Source organism: Mus musculus, chromosome 19 (genome assembly GCF_000001635.26).
Source record: "Mus musculus strain C57BL/6J chromosome 19, GRCm38.p6 C57BL/6J".
Taxonomy (NCBI): Eukaryota; Metazoa; Chordata; class Mammalia; order Rodentia; family Muridae; genus Mus; species Mus musculus.
In genome coordinates this window covers 18768661-18787481 of record NC_000085.6, presented here as the reverse complement: position 1 = coordinate 18787481, position 18821 = coordinate 18768661, and the positions used below count along the sequence as shown (strand labels likewise).

At 40.3% G+C, this 18821-nt stretch overlaps 1 protein-coding gene across 8 annotated transcripts in view; it reads right to left on the bottom strand.

The window, feature by feature from the left end:
• The window catches only part of Trpm6 (transient receptor potential cation channel, subfamily M, member 6), a 162345-nt gene that overhangs the window by 105040 nt on the left and 38484 nt on the right, over window positions 1-18821 (bottom strand). For 7 of the 8 annotated variants that reach the window (NR_157571.1, XM_006526951.3, XM_017318152.1 and 4 more), the window contains 6 exons: window positions 15088-15161; window positions 10751-10789; window positions 8785-8962; window positions 4229-4442; window positions 3584-3708; window positions 637-808 (listed from right to left, as the gene is read on the bottom strand). Coding sequence is in view for 7 of the 8 variants with exons in the window: in XM_006526951.3 (XP_006527014.1) it covers window positions 637-808; window positions 3584-3708; window positions 4229-4442; window positions 8785-8962; window positions 10751-10789; window positions 15088-15161 (802 nt within the window). In the remaining variant the exon portion in view is untranslated. Of the gene's footprint in view, window positions 1-636; window positions 809-3583; window positions 3709-4228; window positions 4443-8784; window positions 8963-10750; window positions 10790-11214; window positions 11440-15087; window positions 15162-18821 lie in introns of those variants that run through there. The other variant, XM_011247226.2, reaches the window with a different exon arrangement.

Genomic DNA, 18821 nt, shown 5'->3' with positions numbered 1-18821 from the left:
AGCACCCTACCATATCAGTGTTTGACAAGCACCTTGTCAAAGGGATTACCTACAGTCTGCTACATAGACTCTCCAACCCTAAATGACTTTCTTAAGGCAGTTGTGTGACTACATCACGAGGCATTAGCTTTCTATGCCCTCATTTCTAAAGCCCTATCTGGTTTTAACTCTATCTTTGGTTCTGATTTTTAACCTCTTCCCTACCTAAAGTCACTGGGCCCATGAATGAAATTTCAGTCTTCCTTGACAATCAAAGCTTAGATACTTATTCCTCTCAGGTTCATCTCCTTATTGCTCTTTAATTATCCCCATTTACACATGAAAACTCCCCCACCCCCTCTTTCTCTATCTGGCCTTACGTTCTCTTGGAGGTTTTGCTAAGGTTTCATTCCTAATGAAACCTCTGACTATTCTGCGCCCCCCCCCCAAATTACTTCCTCTATGCTATCATCACCAACAATCTGTATCAACATATATCCTGCTTTCATTTATCTTTGACTACATCTGTGTTAACTGGCTGCTCTGGATGCTCTAAGGTGTTGATCACTTAGGTCTGTCCACCCGGAACAGACGATAAGGAGGCGCCTTGCTCACTAGCAAGCCTGCAGCCAGAGGCTGAGCTCTGACACCACTTACAAGTGTGTATCTTCTGCATTGAGAGATGCTTCTCCAGGTTCCGCCTGAGCTTCTCTTCATTTCCATACATGCCCACAGTCCCATCATCACACAGGATGAAGTGAGAGTGCATACAGTTTAGCGTGGTGAGCTTGCTGAGTGGGTTACCCAGTGTCTGGTACATACACACCACCTGAGACACAGCAAGGACAAGAGGGCGTCAGAGCTCAAAGTCTTCCTAGACTTCACTGGTTCTAAACCCCGTCCCTATACACTAATGAAGGATGTTTCTAGATTAAAAGGATTGCTTACAATTTAGGACAGTGTTTCTCAACAAGCTTATCTTTCCTAAAAAAAGACCCCATTTCTTAAAGATCAAATGAGGCCCTACATCAATATTCACCTCACAGTGCATGAAAAAGACAAAATCAACAATACCCACACATATCCTGCCCCGTTCAGCAGGATAAGCACATAACCATGGACTTTGATGTCTGTGTAGTCATATTCCTAAAAAGGTTCTAAATACATCCCTTGTTTCTCACCACTAAAATATAGTTCAAGGATGGGTACCAGTCCATAGACTACACCACTATCCAAAACTTATTCTAGTGTACTTCTAAATAGCATTTAGCCCTGTTTTTTTTTTTCACATATTCCAAAGGAAACAAAGGATAAAAGACAACAATGTAGCATTAAGGTCTTTTTGACATTATGGACTCTGTGTGTGTGTGTGTGTGTGTGTGTGTGTGTGTGTGTGTGTGTGTGTGTGTGGTAGTAATAGTAATAAATTTATCAATAGTACCCAGATCACATATTAACTCTGTTTTCTGCATGTGGTCATTAAGACAGACTGGAGGAACCCTGAGGAGCAGAGAGAGGAGAAACTGTCCTCAGGATGCATTGTACAAAACGGGAATAAAAAGAAGATGAACATTGTCATCTATTTTCTACAGTGCCATGAATATTATATTTCATACTACTGAAAACAGGAAACCTGAAAAATACATGCACAGGTCATGTAAGCAAATACTTTAAGGGTTGTAGTAGAAAGTATGAAATAAAAGATGTCCAACGCTGGCTTCCATTTATGCACAGCCTCAATTTTTAGGTGTCTTTGTTTAAGCTAGGCTGAATGTCTAGAGGCAAAAAGAGGAAGAAAGAAAGAAAGAGAGAGAGAAAGAGAGAGAAAGCAAGGAAGGGAGGGAGGGAGGGAGGGAGGGAGGGAGGGAGGGAGGGAGGGAGAGAGAGAGAAAGAAAAGAAAAGAAAAGAAAAGAAAAGAAAAGAAAAGAAAAGAAAAGAAGAGAAAAGAAAAGAAAAGAAAAGAAAAGAAAAGAAAAGAAAAGAAAAGAAAAGAAAAAAACAAACAAAAAAACAACAAGAAAAGGGACCTGAGGTAGGCAAGGCATGGATGGTAGGGGAGTGATCAAGAACTCGTGTGATATCCTAGTAGAGGGAGGAGATGCTGGAGTGGGAAGGGTTAAGCTAGAAGTGGAGAAGGAAAGAAGAGATGGGAGAGTAACAAATTGAAGGGCTTGTGGGGAAAGTCCTGTGGAAAAGTCCTACGAATTCACGAGTTGGCTAAGAAGGAGAAATTCAAGAATACTAGTTTTGCCGATATAATTATTTGATGTCTGGAATTTGCTTCAAAATAATGAACACTATTATTTGGAAATGGATAAAATAGTACATGAAGCAAAACTCGACAACAAATTTTTAGCTGTTTAAATCGGGGAATGGCACACAAGAACTCATGGTTCTAACCTTGCTGTTGTCTAATAGGTGTGATTTTCCCAAACTAAAAGTAAATATAAGCCACGCCCATGTCCACTTCAACTGACATGAGAAAACAACTGTTAAATGACCAAACAACAAATACCAGATTCGTGGTGTAAGATTCTATCATTATACTTTAGAAATAGATAGGGACTCTGACAATATCTCAGTAGGCTCTGTCCATTCCCTGCCAACAGACACAGGTACAGGGATCTGGGAAGATGCGTGATATGGCAAAGAGTTTACTAAGACCTGAATTCAATCCCCAGCGGGAGGGAAACAAGCAGGGCAGGGGAGGTGAGAAAAAAGCCAAGCTTGGTGGTACATGTTTGTATTGCCAGCACTGGGAAGACAAAGTTGGGAGATACCTGGTGTTCTTGGCTGGCCTGCCTAGCCTGCTCAGTGAGAGGCCCACATGAGATGCTATCTCAAAAGAAAAACTGGTGGTAGGGGTTAGGGCACCTGCGGGATAATACCGATGTTGTGTTCTGGCCTCCACACAAGTCTACATACATATGTGCACATACATGCATACACACACACACACATGCATACATGCACACACATGAACACATACAACCAAAACACAGATATGAACGAAGCGAAGCAGATTATAAGTTGGGGCAAGAGAACTAGATGGGGACAACTAAAGAGTGTACTGTACTCGGTGCAAAACGCTGCAAGGTTCTATACATTGGCTGGGTAGAGGATGAACCCACTGACGAACTGACAAAGAGAAGAGCATGGCCCAATTTATATTTTATAGGAATTATTCAGCTATTGTGTTGAGGCTAGACTTCAACAGAAGACAGGAGTGAGAGAAAGAAAAACTCTTACAAGGATTTGGGTGTCAAAACCTGGTCACTTGCATCTGCCTCAGTGACACTGGAGGGGAAGGATAACTCAGAGTCTGGCAATATTCTGAAAGCGGAGCTAAGAGTTGATTGACAGGTCAGATTCAAGACATAACACAGAGTGGTCCCTCTAGGCTCAGATCAAGCTTTTTGGCTTTGGCAGCCGTGAGACAGAACTGGTATTTTATGATGTAGGATGCCAGCTGTAGCAGGAAGACAGACGACGGTTTGGGATTTCTTTCATTTGAAGAGTCTTATCAGACATTTGGGTACATTGTAAAGCGGGCAGTTGAGATAGATGTTCATTTCCCTCTGATGGAAAGGATTGTCTACTCACATCTTTTCCGACCAGCTCTCTCTGGTTCTCAATGACTCCCCAAGGAGGGATTCCAACTGTCCAGATTTTCCTCAAAGACTTAGAGGAATGGGCTTTTAGGGCATCCCCAACGTGCTTGGACACTCCTATGAAACCAGAGTAGAATTGAATTTGAGCTCACAGATCATGATAAACAATGACTCTGACGGACACAAATAGAGAACCATATGTAAAATGTCATTTTTAAAGAAGGCTCTGAGCACAATAAAATTGGATGCAGGCTTCCTGGCTGTCTCTCTCCTCTCTTAACCTCTCTACTTCTTACTACTGAACAAGGAGCTGATATCTCTCCTCATCTTTGAACAATCCTAACAGTAGACACTACTCTTGTCTTGCTAGAATGTGCCATGCACTGCTTACCATCGTGAGCATGCTAGTGTTCTCTAGTGTACCAGTAAAATAGCCTGCAGATTACCTCTGATGTAAAAGCATGAGGTTCAGAGACCACTGTTTTCGGGTGGGTTTTTGGTTGGCTGTTGTTTGTCTTTCCCCCTAATATCACTGTACCTCCTGTGAGTGCTGCATAACAGCCACTCAGTATCAGGCTACCTGACTCACAGTTAGAAAGGGGAAGGAGAGCAGACGGGAATCAGGCACGAGCTTTACCTGAGTTTATGCCTTCTGTAATTATCCATGCTCCTGTGGTCTCTGCAGCTTTGACCAGACCCTGGCTGAAGGTCTCTTTGAGCTTGGAGGATATCTTGAAGTTCTGAAGACCCCCATGGACGGAGATCACAAGCTTTGGCAGTTCCATATTCCACTCTTTCAGCATTAAGTGCAACAGATGATCCGATTTTGTATCCCAAGAAGTTCTAATGTACTGGAAGGGCAGCACAGACCCACGAACAGAACACAGGGAAGCATGCTAGTCAGTATGCTGAACACACAGGAGGCCCATGAAAGCAGCCACGGGGCCTCTCTAAAAGTTTAACTTCACCTAATGGAAATATTTGCTTTTAAAGGTTCCACACTCCCTCCAACATCCTTCTGGGAATTATAAATCACTACAGGAAGCTTCCTCCAGTTGGAGGTTTGGTCTTCAAAGTTCTTCAGAAGACTGGAAGTGAGGGAAAAATAATACTTCATTGATGTATCAGCAAAGCCATTTAGAGGGAGCTTTACGAAGCAGATGGAATGTGACTCTTTATAAATGCCACAGATTTGCATTTCCTTGGTCCTTTTCATACATATGAAAAATTTTAAAAATTTAGGAGCATGAACATATACATTGTCCTTTCAGTGTACCTACCAATCATTTCTTTGCATATGATGATTATTCCTCTGAGAAATTTCTCTTTTCAAAACGACTGTACTCAACAGGAGCCTAGCATGAAGGTCCTCTGAGAGGCTCTACTCAGCAGCTAACTCAGATAGATACAGACAGGCAGAGCCAAACAGTGAATGGAGCTTGGGAACTCTTACAGAAGAATAGGAGGAAGGCTTGTGGGCCCTGAAAGGGATAGGAACTCCACAGGAAACCAACAGAGTCAACTAACCTGAACCCTTCGGGCTCTCAGACCCTGAACCACCAACCAAAGAGCATACACAGGTTAGACCTAGGCCTCCCTGCACATATGTAACAGATGTGCTGCTTGGTCTTCATGTGGGTTCTGAACAACGGGAGCAGGGCCTATCCCATAATATTTTCCCTGTCAGTGGGATATGTTCTTCTTACTGGGCTGCCTTATCAGGCCTCAGTGGGAGAGGATGTGCCTAGCCCCACAGAGACTTGATGTACCAGGGTTGGGGGTGAACCCAGAGAGCCCCTACTTGCTTAGAGGAGAAGGGGACAAAGGGGAAGAATTATGGGACAGGGTGACCAGGAAGGGGGGGTGTGTTTGTGAGTAGGATATAAAGTGAATAAATAAAATAATAATAATAATATGCAAATGTAAAGCATAACTGCACTCATCTTTGAGAGTCCAAATCGAAGCAAAGATCAGCAAAGTCATTTGGAAGAGTCTCTGATTCACTGAAGCTGCCTGACGTTGCAGGGCGTGACTGACTACAAGCACAAGTTCTGCACAGGGAAGCGAATTTGCCTTCTTCAAACAGAATGCCAAGCAGCAAGTAGGAATAAGCCAGTGTAATGAAAAGAAAGGCTGGTATTAGGAAATCATGAATTCCAGGTATATGCCAAAAGAAAACATGGGTAGAACTTTCCATATAAGCAAGTAGAAGTTACCACAACAGACTCTAAAATGATGACAGCAACTTAAAGCAGTTTACTGTTCATCTTTGAAGTTGCTACTATAGGACCACTTCGTTTCATAATTAAAATATTAAAATTCTGACCAACAGCTATCATAACACATATGTAAAAGGAAGAATAGAAGGTTGGTCAGGATCTCATGTATGAGAGAAGCCACTGAACTGCCAGGCTTCACAGGACACTACAGTAGTAGGACCAACACAGACAGACCTTACTAGATGTTTTGTTGCTGGGAGAAGTGGGTAAGGGCAAAGGAGCAGCCCAGGCTCCTGGACCCCAGCTCCCCTCTCAGGTAAGCCTGTCTTCACCTCTCAATCTTCCCCATACTAGAAGATACTGCTTGGTGAATAAACATTTCTGAAGAACTAAGCTATTAGTACTGGCCTCTTCCAACAGAACACTTCTTCTATTTCTTTTGTAAGTAACTCATGCCCCCAGATAGAGACAGGTTCTCTCAAATTCTTTGTAGAATAAGGTGAGAGAGATTTTTGGGGAGGGAACTACACTAAAAGAAAACATAAGATAATCTCTCTCAAGCTTTGTTGCCACTCAACAGGAACCTGAGGGATAGAGGAAGCCTGGGCAGCAGTACCATGCTGAGACATAGAGGAAAATGCACTCCTGTAAACAACCCTATTAACATAAGGACAGCCAAAAGCTGAGTCTAAAGCAGTCTATTTGTAGGGGCTGAAGAGATGGTGTGGGGGTTACAGGCACTGCCTGCTCTTCCAAAGGATGCAAGTTCTCAATTCCTAGAGTTACAACCATCTGCAACACCAGTTCCAAGATACCTGATGCTCTCTTCTGACCTCCATGGGGTCCAGGCACACTTGAGATGCAAACATACACACAGGCAAAACATCTTTACACATACAAAAAAAAAAAACCCAAATTTTAAAAAAAGCTAATCGTCAGCAGACATGCCTAGCTATATATTTTCAATTTTCCTGAGTGCCCTTTGAGCTTTGTACAAGCCAACTAGCTGCTTCACTGGGGCCATTCACCTCGTTCACCTTCCGATGCCAAGCTAAACACATGCATTGGTTTTGTCCACTTTTGAATGCCTTTCTCCTTGCATGCTGTGTCCTTTCACAGAAGGAGTTTTCACAGTCTCTCAAAGAACCTGTATTCCATTCTCATAGCATCCTCCACCTCTATGAGGCTTGTATAGTTATTTCCTACCACCACCCTATACACAATACCAAAGTGTTAATACAGGAAACCTATTTTCTTTGGACTGTAGGAAGTTTATAGGCACACAGTAAGTAATGAATGCACAGAAAAAGGTATAGATGAAGGTGGTTAAGAATAAACAATACAATAATAGAGCCCTTGGCTTGCACATAAGATGTCTTGGGTACTGCAACAAACAATAACACTGAGAGGAAGACAAACAGACAGACAGACATATAGACAGAGAGAGGACAAAGGAAGAAAGAAATAGCTCCGAGGTAAAGAGTGCTTGCTGTTCTTCCAGAGGACTCAAGTTCAGTTCTTAGCACCCACAGTAGGGTTACAAGAGGCTTACAACAACTTGTAACTCCAGCTCCACAGTACCCAAGGCCCGCTTCTAGCCTCCACTGGTACCCCTACACATGTGTCATACACTTCATAGGTACACACACACAGACACACAAAAATAAATAAGTAAATACATTTAAAAAAAAACATCAAAAAAAAGAAGAACAAAACTTGAAGGAAAACTTGCACACAAGGCTTTCTAAGAATCAGCCTCCAAAAGGGATTGGAAAATGAGGGGGATTTTTCTGCCCTAAAACAGAAATAAGCATGAAGAGACATACACAAGAAGGTGAATAGCTATACACATAGATTCCACTAGAACTGCACTGCAACTTTAAGGAGAGGAACTGCTGGTTAAGTACAGCCTTCTGATAGTTGCCTGCAGAACATGACTGGCCCTCAGCTTTCCTGAAGTTGTTCCACGTGGGAAATGAGCTACTAAGAAAACAGCAGGTAATTAATGTTCCCAGAAGAGAATGCCCAAGGGAATGTGGACCTATTAACACTTTATGCTACAATTTGGATCTGCAGGATCCCCAAAAGCACATTGCTAATGGCCTCCTCACCAGCCTGTGCCATTAATGGGAGGTGGTAGAAGCTGGAGAAGGTGGTTACTAGTGGAAAGACCTAAGGTCCTTGGGGTACACCCTGCAAGGATATTGTTACCCTTGTCCCCATTCCCTACTTATTCCAGGCTACTGTTAAAATCAGGTTGTGCCCTGCCCAAGATCACTGCATACCATGTAAAAGGATAGTGTTACGGGCTACACCTTGCCCTGAGAGATTCCATTTTACAAGCCTACTCGACTCCACTTTGCCTGTAAATGCACAGATAGGATGACTCTTCACCTTACTGGCCACATAAACAGCACAAGAAACAGACTACTAAACTCACCCTAAAACTTAAAAAGGTACATTTATAACGTTAACTGAGATGATATGAACTCATAACCGTATTAAAGTCATATCAAGAAAACTTAATTTTGAGAATTTATTAGATACACCAAGCTGAAAAGGGGGCATAACAGCTTCACTTGGACTCCATAGTTCAGAAGTCACCTAGCAGTAAAAATAATGATGAAAGCTATTGACTTATTGACGTGCCATGTGTCCACCCTCAGTGTGTGTCAAAGGACTAGCAAGCAGAGAACTCATAACTGCCCCAGGAGCTTCAGCTCACCTCAGTCCGCACTGCTGTATTAACATATTAAACTTATCATCTGTTCACCCATCTCCACCTAGTCCTGTACCTGGGATGCAAGCATTGCCTCTCATACCTAAGAGAAGACCAGGCTAGACTTAACAATAGATCAATGGTGTGGATCCCTTTTCAACAAAGTACATCATGTAGTGCTCTCTCTCCTTAGAAGTACAAGTGCAAGGTCTCTTTTGTTCAAAACTAGTGAGATGGTTTGGGTTATCAGCAAACCTTGGAGTGGTGGATATGTTCTCCATCTTGGAAATTAATGGTGCCGAAGGTATCTGTAGGGCTTTTCACTGTGTGCTTCTCCACAGACCACTGCTCATCCCCATGGCCCTCAGTGACTGAGAGGTTCCAGGCACGATCCAGCCCATGGTGTTCTTCAATCAGCCGGCCACAGTAACACCTAGACTCCAGAAAACAAGTCACTCAGAATAGAACAATTGGTGCAATATTTCCAATCCTCAGATTGGTGTGTAGAAGTCACATATTAATAACACTTAAAGCGTCATGTTCAGTTCACTAAACTTGGCAGCAAACCTCTTTACCCTGTAAGAAATCTCTCCAGTCCCTGCTTCTACTTCTTAACAGTCTGTTAGCCATGTGATGAGAAAAGATCATAAATATCTATAATTAGGCTTTATTTCTTCTGTCCCTGTTTTTTGTTGTTGTTGTTTTGTTTTGTTTGTTTGCTTGGCTGTTTTTTTTTTCAGGTGGAACCTCACCACAATGCTCAGGCTAGACTTGAACTCCTAGTTTTGGACTGAAGTAATTCCTCTGCCTCAGTCTCCTAGTTAGTTAGACCACAGAAGGTGCCATCAGATGTGACTCTATCTCCTTTTAATTAAAAGTAGTTGGAGTGACAGAAACAAAAGCTTTTACTATTAATAAATTATTTCAATATTCTCATCCATCTTTTCCCATCACTTTATAACTTTTTACTAATATACAGTATATATTTATATAATTTGTAAATAAGTAAATATATGTGTATACATATATGGATTCATATCCCAAAATGTTCATTGGTATGGTATACAGTAAAACTTGTGAAGTCCACTCTATCAAAGGCAGAAATCTTTATTATTAATCTAAATAATAAGTTTAAGGGCAGCCTAGGCTGTCTGAAAAACAAGAAAGAAGCCAGTAAGTCAAGTGTGACAAGGAGAAAATAAAATAAAATGTAATGTTTCATACATGTGTTAGGTAGTAAAAGTTCTTGTCAAATATCTTAAAATGTTTCCATGTCTTAATAACTCAGGACTTCTATTATTTTTCAATAATATACTATGACCTATAATCTCAGCTACTGTTGATACTGAGACCAAAGAATTTGAAATTGGAGGCTACCCTAGGCAAGTTAGCAAAATTTCAAGACTGTCTCAAAATTTAAAAATATAAAAATCAAATATTTTAAAAGTTAAAGTTAGCACTGGTTAAACTTAGCAACTTTAGGATATTGTCAGAATCAAGGGAAGTTTATTCTGCTCTACTGACATAAAGGATCCACTTGCCGACACATAATTTAAAATATATGATAAAATTTTTATAGTACTTCAGTCTATTGTGCAGTGTGAGTGTTTTGCCTGCTTTTATGCAAATTTAGCATGTGTAACTCATATGTCAAATACTTCAATGCATGCCCAACCCAGAGCTACATTTTATCCAAATACAATGTGATAGCAAAATAAAATGTAATGTTTCATACATGTGTTAGGTAGTAAAAGTTCTTGTCAAATATCTTAAGATGTTTGCATGTCTTAATAACTCAGGACTTCTATTATTTTTCAAGTACCATGCTCAAGAAAGACAAAAGAGAATGAATACACACACACACACCTTTTGTATTTCTATCCTTTGTAGAGGAAACTGACAGATGCCTTACTCTGAGTCCCTTAAATATCTATGACACATTTGTCATCCATTAATCATCAGAGCTGTTTCTATTGACCCAGCCAGTACACGGGTGCCCAACTTTCCCCTCACTGTTCCATGGGTGTTCCTCCCCAAGCTGTGAGCTCCACTGAAGGGGCCAACATTCCCTGATAAGGAAGGCTGCTCTAAGATTTATAAGCTCTGAGCTCTCTGGCTAGAACTTCCAAAAAAGCTCTTGAGATCTGAAGAAACTCTCACAAGTAGTTTTCAACACACTACCTTAATACAAAAAGGAATCAGATTTTTCAGAAAGTCTCACCTGACTAAATTGTGGCAGATTTGGCAGCCTGGAGTGCATCTGAATCAAAGAAATAAAGTTATTGTTAGTTTACTAATTTTTCATGGTGTGATAATTAGAATTTGCTAAATATTCACGCATCATTTACTTTCCATGTCATTCCCTGTGTATAATTATACTGTAGAAACAATGAAAAAATTAATAAACATGAACATTGGTACCAAAAAAAAAACTAGATTTGAATACCATTGATTCAATGATTCTCCTGAGCCACAACTCTCACATCTAAAAATAATTTTAAACATTTTATGACCCCCATAAGGTGATAAAAAAGATTATCTTAGCTAATATATCTGAAGTAGCTCATGCTACCTGATGCCCTGCAGTGTAGGCAATGAAAGTAGTACGTTAGTTACTTTGCTCGCTGCTGTGACAAAATCCCTAATAAAAGCTACTTAAGGAAGGAAGGCTTTATGTTGGCTCACAGTTTGAGGGGATACAGTCCATCATGGTGGCCAGTCATGAAGGTGGGAGTGTGAGGCAGCTGCTCACACCGTGTCAGTTGTCAGGCAAGAGGAACAAAGATGACCAAGCTTTCTCCTTTTATTCATTCGGAGACCAGCCTCTGGGACGTGTACCAACCACATTCTGGGTGGGTCTTCCATCCTCACTTAAATGTCTCTGGAAATACTCTCATAAACACACCCAGAGGTGTGCCTCATTGATTCAGTATGTGATCCTTAATCCAGTCAAACTGAAGCAGATGATGGAGATTAACCATAATAGGTAGGTATCATCATTATTGTTGTTGTTGTTATTACCATTGCTATTGTAATTACTAAACAATGAAGATAACAGAGCTCTAGGAAATCAAGTAATAAAACATATTTTAAAATATTTTAAAGTCATAAAATAGGACCAGTGATGTAGGTCAGTCGACAGAATGCTTGCCTACCACACCCAAGGCCTTGGGTTCTCTCACTAGTACCTCATAAACTGAGTATAATGACACACATGTATAATTCCTACACTCTAGAGGTGGAGTGAGGATGGTCAGAAGTTCTATAGCATGCTCTGTGACATATTGAATACAAGACCGTCCAAGCAGGCATACAAGAGACCCTGGAGATAGATAGATAGATAGATAGATAGATAGATAGATAGACAGACAGACATACCTCTGTGTGTGTGTGTGCATGCATGCATGAGTATGCATATGTATGTTTGTGTGTATAACAATATCAAATTAAATACTGCTGTTGATCTACTTCTATCCCTGTCTAATGCCACTCTCTTTCATTAACACCGTTTTGTTGTAGCATTTTGATTTGTTTGTTTGATTTAGCTGGCTTGGTTAGTTTGTTTTGTTTACTTGCTTTGGTTAGTTTAATTTGATTTGCTTTGGTTTTGCTTGGCTTAGTTGGCTTACTTTGGTTCGGGTTAGTTTGTTTTAGGTGATTTTTGTTTGGTTAGCTTAATTTGGTTTGCTTTGCTTTGCTTTGCTTTGCTTTGCTTTGCTTTGCTTTGCTTTGCTTTGCTTTGCTTTGCTTTGCTTTGCTTTGACTTATTTGTTTAGCACAGTGCTAAGAATGGACTCCAAGGCCTTACTTACACATGCTAGTCTCTGCCACAGAGCTCTAGACTCTCATCATTATGCATCATGACATCTCAAAGGCAAGGCCTCTATGTTTCAGTCTTATTTTGTATTCTATCCTATATTTCTTGGCTGGGATATCTATGAATTCCTAGAATCCATCTCTAGTATCAAAATAAATCAATAAATAAGTAGATAGATAGATAGATAGATAGATAGATAGATAGATAGATAGATAAGGGTTAAAATTGCTTTTCTTTTCTTGACACATATACATATAAATTTCAATCTCTTGAAAAATCTTTCAAGATTTTGATGGGTATTTTATTGAATTTGTAAAATAAGTCAGGAATTAATATATGTATAGTTACTTATATACTAATAATATATAAGTATATAATATATAACTAATAATAATAAAGCTTTTCTCTTTATAAGTCAGAAAAACTTCCAGAATTGAGTCATCAATGATCGTATTTTCGATGTAAAGTAAATTTTAAAAAACTATAGTTTTCCAAGAGGGAAAAAAGATATTGCTTATAAAAATCAGGAGAAGTATAACCTGCTTAGCACGTGACACTCTAAACTTCACTTCTCTACCAGCCTTGATAAGAAGGAGAAAAAGAAGTTAATCAAGCCTATTAGATTTGCTATCTTTTTAGGAGCTAAAAAATATTAATAAAAGAGAGAAAATTTTGTTTGTGCTGAATAGTGAACGACTAGTTTTATTGTGTGAATCTGACCCCACCCCATCCCCAGGCTACTGTTTTGAATGCTTGAATTCCAGCCCCACAGCCCAAGGCTTATGGTGCTGTTTGAAGGCTTGCAGCCTTTAGGAGGTGGGGCCTGGCTGGCAGAAATATTTCACTTAATGGCAGGCCCTTGAAGGTAATGACTTACCACTCATTCCAACCACAGTTTCTGTTTTCTTGTCTAAGCAATGTAAACAGGATCTTGCCACACACAGGAGACAGAGTGGACAACCCTCCAAGTTGTACTGAGACCTTCTGAACTTGAAAGTCAAAATCAACCCTTCCTCCCTAAATCCTTCCTTGCCTGATTGCCTTCACCTGTTTTGTCACGTGGATGAGAAGTGGGAAATACACCACCATTTTCTCCTCATCATACTGACAAAAACATATAAATCCATGCTTCTCGAGACTCTTACTAGAGCCCAAGAAAATGGAGTGTGTAAAGGAATGGTCATAGTCATCTATTACATTTTTTTATAGTCACATGAACATAGAGACATGGGGGTTTTATCCTCTGTAAAATGTAGTAAGTGTTGAAACTTTCATAGAATTATGGTCAATGGCGCCAGGCATATGTCTGTAGTTCCAGCACCCAGGAAGCTAAGGCAGAAGAATGGTGAATCTAAGGCCAATTGGACCTGTATACAGACACCCTATCTTAAAATAAGTATGTATCTTTTCTCTGAAACTGGGGGTTGATGGAAGAGCCCCATGCACACGAAGTGAACGCTCTAACACTTAACATTCCACATCTAATGTTCTCCTTGCGTCTTAGGATGTGTGGTTACACAATTCATATTTGTCACTTTTCCTGAGGCCCAAGGAGCTTGTGAAGACGATTTTCCACTTGAAGTGAATGGAGTGACTTGGAACTCAGTCCGCTTTACACTATGCCTACAATCCTATCGCCTGACACTATAAAAGCAGAATGGAAAGGGGGGTGGAAACAGTGTTACCTTGGCATCCTATAAACATTTTACAAACAGGCGAAATGAGAATTTCCAATCACAGGGCTTACCAACCATAAGTAATTCAGTGAGGGTGGGACTAGTCAATGTTTAACAAAGGCATAGAACACCATTTTAATCCTTGCCAAAGAATCTTACCATGTGCCCCATGTACCAATGACTTCTAAACTTTAAACACACATGAGGCCAATGGCATAAGGGAATCTAAAATAGACTAGCTACCCTAATTAAAATATTTCTCTTCTATTTCCCTATCAGTTTTCCACCAGGTCAATGACATCCAGTCCTAACCTCGTGAACCTGATTACCCTGAGGAATTTTCCGTAGACCTTTCTTTCCCCGTTTCTCACCAGCTGCCTTGATGACCTTTGTCCTACAAGTAGAGTTTCCATAGGGTTGTCCAGAACTCAGAGTTCTCTAACTCAGCCCTGCCGCCTACAATCTACATACACACAAAGCCCCCAGAGGAAAACATAATTCAGTCTGGTGACTCCTTAGATCTCTGCAGTGTCCCTAATGTGTCCTCACCAGTCATCATTTCCCATGGATATCTTACTTGCGATAAAGAATGGTCATGAAATTTTGACTATTTAATGTGTAGAGAGTAAAAATTATTTGTCCAAGCTTGGGTTACAGCCTTGTACTCCTATGACACCTGTCCTGCCTCCAAGAGGAGGCACATGGAGTGTTGTCCTGCAGTACCACATGGAATGGAATCCAACATAGTCTAGTGCTGTTAGGACATGCAGTTTTTCCTCCTTTGAGTTGATTGCTTCTTTAAATAGACCTTTGACAGGAACATATTGGTGATAGGTACTGGAGCTGTTGCGAGGTAACTGACAAAAGTCCCTTCTCCTACTGAGTTTTCTACAATATCCATGGCATGTTTTTATGGAGTTAAGGAAGAAATGCATTGAAATGAATAAATACACTCACTTCATAAATATCATCAAAACCTCTACATAAGTGATATTTCTAAATTTCTTCAAACAGCACTCAATGTAATGTTGCTTTTAAAAAAAAGAATATAATTAAAAACTGTACCTGTGAGGGTCTTTTGAGCTGGGTATGAATTTGTTACACTCTCTCTTGTAGAATACCCCTTCGATCCAGGATTTCTGAAACAAAGCAAAACATAACCTGTGATCTGTTTGAATGAAATGAGAGTGTGGTGTAGCTATGATAATTTAGGTAGGAAGGATTTGCATAAGTATCACGATATTCATTAAAATACCAAGACGAGGGGCTGAAAACATGGCTCGCTTGGTCAGGTGCCTATTGTACCAGCCTGAGGCCTGAGTCCAGATCTCTAACACTCTGCAGAAAAACCAGGTGTGGTAGCATGTACCTGTAATCTCTGCTCTGGCAGGCAGAGCAAAGAAGATCACTGAGGCTTACAGAAAGCTAATCTAGCTGACTTGGGCATAGAGGAAGACACCAATGTCAGTCTCTATCTCCCCATGCACAACCACTCATGTGTGCACACACACACACACACACACACACACACACACACAGCCAAGACCTAACCAAAATAGCACTCAGCATTCAGCAGCATCTATAGTCAAATGGTCACACAAAATACAAAGTTAATTCACTCAGAATCTCTTCTTGAGTAACAAGATCTTAGTAAAGCTGTAACTCATGTTCCCTTAAACCTGCTATGACTCACTTCCATATATTGTGCCATAATCCTGCCACATGATGCTCTCAATACTTTAAACTTATCACTTATAAAATCCCAATGTGGCAATGGTGTCAAAGGCTGGAAAGCATATGAAGGAACAGTTGTGATCTTGACAATTTCTTTAGATAGTCTGGGAGCACAGCTTCCCATTGGCAGCATCACTTCGTGGTATAAAACCTACATGGGGAATTGAGATTCACTCTTCCTTCTAACAAAATGCCTTCTAATCTACAAAATGCAAGTCAAGTCATATCTAACCTCTATAAACTGCATTCAAAGTCTGGAAACAGAAGACTATGGGACTACCATTGAACCCAACTAACATATATGCTTGGCTTTGTTAAAGTATGAAAATATATTTTGATTTATTTTATTTATTTGTTTTAAGTTTTTTTTAGTGTGTAAAATTGTTTTGCCTGCAGATGAGTATATGCACTACATGTGTTTAGCTACTACAGGAAGCCAAAAGATGGTATCAGATCCCCTGGAACTGGGGTGGTGAACCACCACGTGGGTTCTGAGAACTGAAACCAATCTTTCCAAATTTGAAAGACCATCAAATGCTCTTACCACAAGCCAACTCTCCAGCTCCATCATATGAAACATTTTGATGCCATATGGCCTAACATTAGAAGTGTGGATATAACTTTAGACATCCATACAAACTATAACAGAATGGGAGGGATATGATCTTATTCTAAGTGGGCTTATTCTGAGAGTTTACTACTGAACACAACAAAGATGACAGAGTCTAGATCTTAATCAGAAGAGAGAAGAGGGCAGTTGGATCTTGTGCATTTAACATCTATATCCATTTAAAACAAATCTTCCCAAATGAAGGCCAGGGTCACCTTAAGTCTGTCTATCCTCCTATCCCTTTTGCACAGTCTAAAACTATTTTTTATGTATTAAGTAGCACTCAACAAATTGGGGAAACCACAGAAAATGTAAATCTGAAAAAAATCCCAAGTCACACAACTTAAAATGAACTAAATAAATGGACATGAGCTCACTGTGTCTATTATGACAATCATTTAGAATCCTTAAGCCCCCATCTCTATTAGAAGCATTAACCTCTATAAACATATTAAATGTCTAATTTTTCTGAAGTGCCAACAAAAGTGCTACAAAGGCGTTAATGTCCTCAAAGAGTCCATCCTCACTCTGAATTTTGAAATGTATGAATATACTAAATAATTGAAAAGTCCTTTGGACAGGCCTCCATGCTGAACACTGGGACTTCAGTAGATTCTTGATATTAAGAAAAATAGGAAGAAACAGGGAAAGAATCATAGCCTGATATAGCACCTCATATGTACACTTGACTAGTGAAGAGAGCTGTAAACCAGCTACAGGAACACTCAACTAGCATTGCCACTACTTCAGACACGGAGGTAGGAGGATCAGCTCACCCCAAGAGCTTGAGACCAGACTGGGCAGCACAGCAAGATGCTCTCTCCAAATACAGGTACATAAATAAATAAACAAATAACTGGCTGCAAAGATGGGCCCCCAGTTTAGGAGTTTCTATAAACACACTAAGCAAGCTGAGCTCAGCCTATTCCTTTTTTAAAATATTTATTCCTAGTTTTCATGCATGTGAGTGTTTTGCCTGCATGTATGTAAGCACACTGCATGTGTGTCAGGTGCCCCCAGAGGCCAGAAGAGGGTCCTGGAACTGGAGTCAAGGATAGTTGTGAGTAGTCATGTATGTATGGGGATTCAATCCCAGGTTCTCAGACAGCAGCCATTGCTCTTAACTGCTAAGCCACCTCCCCATTCCCCTCAGCCTGTTCTTTTCAATAACAGCTCTGTGATCAGACTTTCTGACCAGAGCACTTAATTTTTACATACCGTGCTCATGTGCAAAAATAAAAATAATAGCCAAGGCCAGCTCATCTGGATACATAGCTCAGTGGTAGAGTGTGTGCTTATCATCAGGGTTCAATCCTAGCACAAAAATAAATTCTTGGAATAGTACTCCATCACAGATCTATTGGGAAGTTTGGTCCTTGAAAACTTATATTTCTTCCAAGGTCTTATTAGATCTTCCAAGGTCTCAATAAGCCTTAGCTATCATAATTAGACATACCACAGGATAAAATTAGATTTAGGTTGTTAGCAACTCAACTCCTATGTATTTTTGCCACAGAAAGATTGTGAGACTCTCTAAATCTCCCTCACAGGACTCCTCATAATATGACATAATGGCCTTAGAGGTCCACTTTCTCCTTAAACTCCAGGAGATGTAGACCTAGTGCCAGTCACTTATGTTGCTCCAGTCTCCACCCCAAGAATTGTTGAATGAACAACAAAATGGATATATTCAAAATAGACCTGTAGGAACCATTGTAGAGAATTTTCCTTTCAAAGGTACAACCAGGAAGCCTGTGATAGAACAAAAACATAGAAACTTTCTTCCTGCTGTAGCCCAAAAGTACAGCAAAAGCCTCTAATCCCAGTGTTCAGGAAGCCAGAGCAGAAGGGAGGATAGTTCAAAGCCTGCCTGGCTCACATAGTGAAAATAAGATGCTGTAACTGCCTCCTTAGAATGGGTACTTTTTCTTTCTTTCTTTCTTTCTTTCTTTCTTTCTTTCTTTCTTTCTTTCTTTCTTTCTCTCTCTCTCTCTCTCTCTCTCTCTCTCTCTCTCTCTCTCTCTCTCTCTCTCTTTCTTTCTTTCTTCCTTCCTTCTTTCATCCACTTTCATTTGAACTTGAAGGGAGAAAAGGCAGAGCAGAAACAGTACCGACCTAAGTTCCCTTCATCCTAAGGTACAATTAAGTTTTACATTCAATCTTTGGCCTGATGTAAAAGTGGAGAAATACAAAGAAACATCAAGAGACCAGCCCTGCAGTAGCCACCATCCATGATCAAGCCTAGCTCACGGTACTGGTTTCCTCTTTGTTGTACTGGTGAATGAAATACATACAGTCACATGCCTGGCAAAGGCTCTACCACTGAGCCACACTCCCCTCCAGATGGAGTGTTTTCAGAACACAGATTCTCTCAGGAAAATCTCTGAAAAGACAGTCTTAGAGGAATCCCTTCGTTTTTAAACCCAGCTCATTTGTTTTAACGTCCATGGGACTA